Source organism: Parasteatoda tepidariorum, unplaced genomic scaffold (genome assembly GCF_043381705.1).
Source record: "Parasteatoda tepidariorum isolate YZ-2023 unplaced genomic scaffold, CAS_Ptep_4.0 HiC_scaffold_1605, whole genome shotgun sequence".
NCBI classification, from domain to species: domain Eukaryota; kingdom Metazoa; phylum Arthropoda; class Arachnida; order Araneae; family Theridiidae; genus Parasteatoda; species Parasteatoda tepidariorum.
In genome coordinates this window covers 1269-5263 of record NW_027261442.1, presented here as the reverse complement: position 1 = coordinate 5263, position 3995 = coordinate 1269, and the positions used below count along the sequence as shown (strand labels likewise).

The 3995-nt window shown below is 27.7% G+C and overlaps 1 protein-coding gene across 1 annotated transcript in view; it reads right to left on the bottom strand.

The window, feature by feature from the left end:
- Window positions 1–2997, bottom strand: part of LOC107455765 (structural maintenance of chromosomes protein 3) — a gene marked incomplete at its 5' end in the record, with an annotated part of 6999 nt that extends 4002 nt beyond the window's left edge. The window contains 2 exon segments of the mRNA XM_043057000.1: window positions 2003–2153; window positions 2856–2997. Of these exon segments, the coding sequence (XP_042912934.1) occupies window positions 2003–2153; window positions 2856–2997 (293 nt within the window).
- Between the last annotated feature and the right edge of the window lie 998 nt (window positions 2998–3995).

Genomic DNA, 3995 nt, shown 5'->3' with positions numbered 1-3995 from the left:
AATTGTGAGGTTCGCATTAGCATACATTTATAAGAGTGGGGAAAAGTATATGCATTTTTTAATAGTTTTTTGAATATGGCTCTTTGAAGACGAAAAAGCAGACGAAAAGCATAGACTTACAAAATGACTGATAACTAAATAACTAATCAAAATTTTTGAAAAAGAAAAAAAATACTTCTTCATTATGTCAAAACACAATTATGGGCCGAGTTTCGTGCCCGGGCGAGGCTTCTGGGGCGATATATTGTGATTACAGACACACACACACACAGCCGCGTTTATTATTATGTATAGATTATTATTATTATCAGAAGTTCAATTTTTTTTTTCCAAAGTGCAGTTGAATATTTTTCAAAACTAAGTAATTTTTTATATCGTTACACTTAACATACTACATTCGAGAATCAATTAACCAGGATGCTTGGGACTATCGCTATCACGGATGTCTGAATTCCCCGGTTTTCTGGATCGGCCAAAAGTGAAGTTAATCGATGTTTTATCAAACCCAAATTACAAGGATAAACTAAAACACATTTTAAAATAAGAAAAAAAACGAAAAGATCTCCTACATTAAAAAAAATGGTAGAAAAATAACATTTAAAAGGATAAAAACACTTGCAAGTTTAGACAAGAAAAACAAGTTTAAAAAATACAAAATTCGCATATTTATTTTTTGATAATAATTAAAATCTCCAAATTAACTAATATAAAACAAAACCAATAATTAAAAAAACGCAGTATATTTTATACTTAATTATATGGGAAAGAAACGATGAAAGGAAAACTTATTAATCTAAATAAAAACACTTGAAAATTATCGAACGGAAACGATATTTAAAAAAGGCACTAACATAAGCATTAAAACCTGGAACAAGGCAGGATATTATAAGATCAATGGAATTAAAAAAAAAAAAAAGACCAACTTAATGATAAAATTTATAAATAAAAAAATTAATTTATTGAGTACCAAATTAATCTTAAAAAGAAAGAAAAAAAACTCAAATCAGAATAACAGAATCAAAATTTAAAAAAAAGAAAACTGCTATATGCTTTATAAAATAATCATCTGCTTTTATTAACAAATAATTATATGCTTAAATTAATAAACAATCTTCGCCTTTTATTTTATTTTTTATAAAAAGACTTATTTTTAACGAAAGCAGATGTGATCCCACATCAAGAAAAACTTGCTAATGATACCGCATTTCTAAAAAATCAGAATTTATTTAAAAAAATATATACATTGTTTTGTTAATCAATGTCAAATAGATGAATATAACTGGTAATTAAAAAACGTTTTGTTCGTAGTAAATAATGCATTATCTGAAATAATAAAACAATTCATCATAATAAATCAAGGATAGCAAAAAATGAGTAACTATAGTGAATTTAAAATAAATCTCACATGGCAGTACTCTTAGTCAGAAGTTTCAAGTTCCTTAACTCGGACATTCATTGATATGCCTGTGCAATGCATTTTCCCCACCCCCTCATAAATCAATGAGAAAAGGAAAGCAGCATGCCACTCCTTTAAGTTTGATTGACGGCAGCTTATCAGAAAAACAACTCATACACAGGAGAAAAATAAAACATTTGTCCCTTCCCTGCCCCCTCTCGATCTAATGATCTTCAAGGTCAGGGGAAGAATTGAAGTTTCTCTAGGCAAACAAGGAGAAGAATTCCCCAATTTCCCTCTACTCAATTTCAAGGATGACGAGTCAAATTTCCATTTTTTTTTTATAATTGTTACACTTCAAAATAGCGGGAAAACCAAGCAAAATTCTTCCCGGTATTCTGGCTTCCCGGATACCGGATAAATGGTTCTCTACTGTATAACAAAGTTCTTATATAAAACTATAATAGTTATAAATTTCATAAACAAAATGATTTATTTTCATAAAAGAATACTTTTAAGAATAAAAATTAAAGCTGAATGTGAGACAACCATGGGTGAACAGAGTGAGCAAATCCTCCAAGTACTATTATTAAAAAAAAAAATCACCTTCTAGTGTAATACAGTCCAGATTGGAAGTCCTTGCCATTTGAGTAGCTACTTCTAAACTTCTGCAAATCAAAGTTTTTCCAAAGATGTATTTCATTGCTCTTTCATGCTTTGGCTCATAAGTTAATTTGCTTATCATGGGAATAGCATCCTAAATGCAGAATATAATATCATCAACAGATTGTACAAATAAAACAAATCAAAACATTCTAAGTGAAAAGACAGGAACTCACGGGAAATTTCGGCAGTAAAAACTTATAAACAACAAATGTAAATGTATCAATTATTAGATACGAATTAATAAGGACATTGATTGTAAAAAATTATAACAATAATTTTTGTAGTTTAGATATGAACAGATTTTTCTGTCACTGACATTGCGTGATGTGTTTGGCTTCTTGCAAGAGTTAACCAGCATTGCACAGAGACTGTTACTAGTAGAACATTGAATGAAAATTGTTGTTGGACACAATTATTGATCTTAAGGAGATCAAAAAATGCTAAAATGTTTAGATGCCTGAATGAAATTTTTATAAGCACAAGTTTCTTTTTTGAATGCATATTAATGAAAACATATGTAACCAGGGCCCGCTCTAAGGATGTTATATAATTAGCCAGTAATAGAGCCAAATATCAAAAGTATTCACCAGTTTTTGAAAAATGATTTTCTTTAAAACCCCTTTCACTCCTAAAATCTACAATTATTGTTAACCATACAAGTTAGATACTGTTAAGTTTTCTTTCTTTCTTCTTTAAAAAAAAAAAAACTTGGGGAAGATGAGATCTTAGGCTTATTAGAGTAATAATAAAGAGTTAGCTTAAAAAAAAAAAAAAGAAGTTAAATTCAACTCACATTTGTATTTGGATATTGCATATCTTTATACATCAACCTGTTTAAAGGCATAAATGTAACTTCACCAGGGAACTGCTGACGATTCATTTCTTGGAGTATTTTAGTACCAATTTTGTCATTTTCCACTATATGGTAAAATAACCTGAAAAGAAAAAAACATTCAATATTTGCAAAAACAGTTCTTTTCACAATTACCTTGAAAAAATATCTTCATAAAATCTTATTTCTTAAGAGAAAACAGATTTTTAAAAGTTGTCAGACAAGTTAGATAATGTAATTATTTTTATAAAGCCTCAGATTTTGAAATTATAAAATTCAGTCAAGGTAGTACTTATAGAAGTATGCGTAACAAATATTGCTCACAGCCTAGCTGCTGACTTTAAATTAAAATTGTTTTCATGAAAGGCATGTAGAATTTTGTGTCAGCATATTTCAATATCCAATTTACATTTTATTAGTTTTATTTTAAAATTACCTTTTTGTTAAAAATAATCATCCCTTTTTCTATCAAGAAAAAGTATTTAAAGATGTCATAAGATATCAAATTTTAAAAAGAAATTGGCAAGTGTATGAATAATCTAGCATCACACGGTATTATCTCTCAAATATCAAAAACAGGACTTTTGGATGTCTTTAACTGGCTTTGAACAGGACGTATGGAATTTACTATCGAAAATTGGAACCATTTTAAACTGTACAAAATCGTCAAAAACTTATAAAATATTAATTTAAATGTATAAATAAATTATAAAAGATGTAAAGGCGATAAATAATTTCATTAACCCAAATAATAGTTATAAAAGTATGCATAAAATTCTTAATAGTTTTTAATAATTAAAGCAGAAGCTATTTTGTTTCCTTTTTGTAACACAAAATGACACAATTTAGTGCTGTTATCATATTTTTTATCTTATTTATTTAACTTTAAAATTATCTTAACCCTTTAATGCAGAAATTTTATTAAACATATTTTTCATTACTTTGGATTAATTAAGGCGTAAATTAGTGAAAAATATTAAATTTCCCATTTTAATAATTTAAGGTTATGAAAGGTTTATTTAAGGCATGAAACACTAGCCTCTTTTCTGCATTAAAGGTAAAATCTTCCAAACATAGCTCACTTCCAAACAATTATTTTTT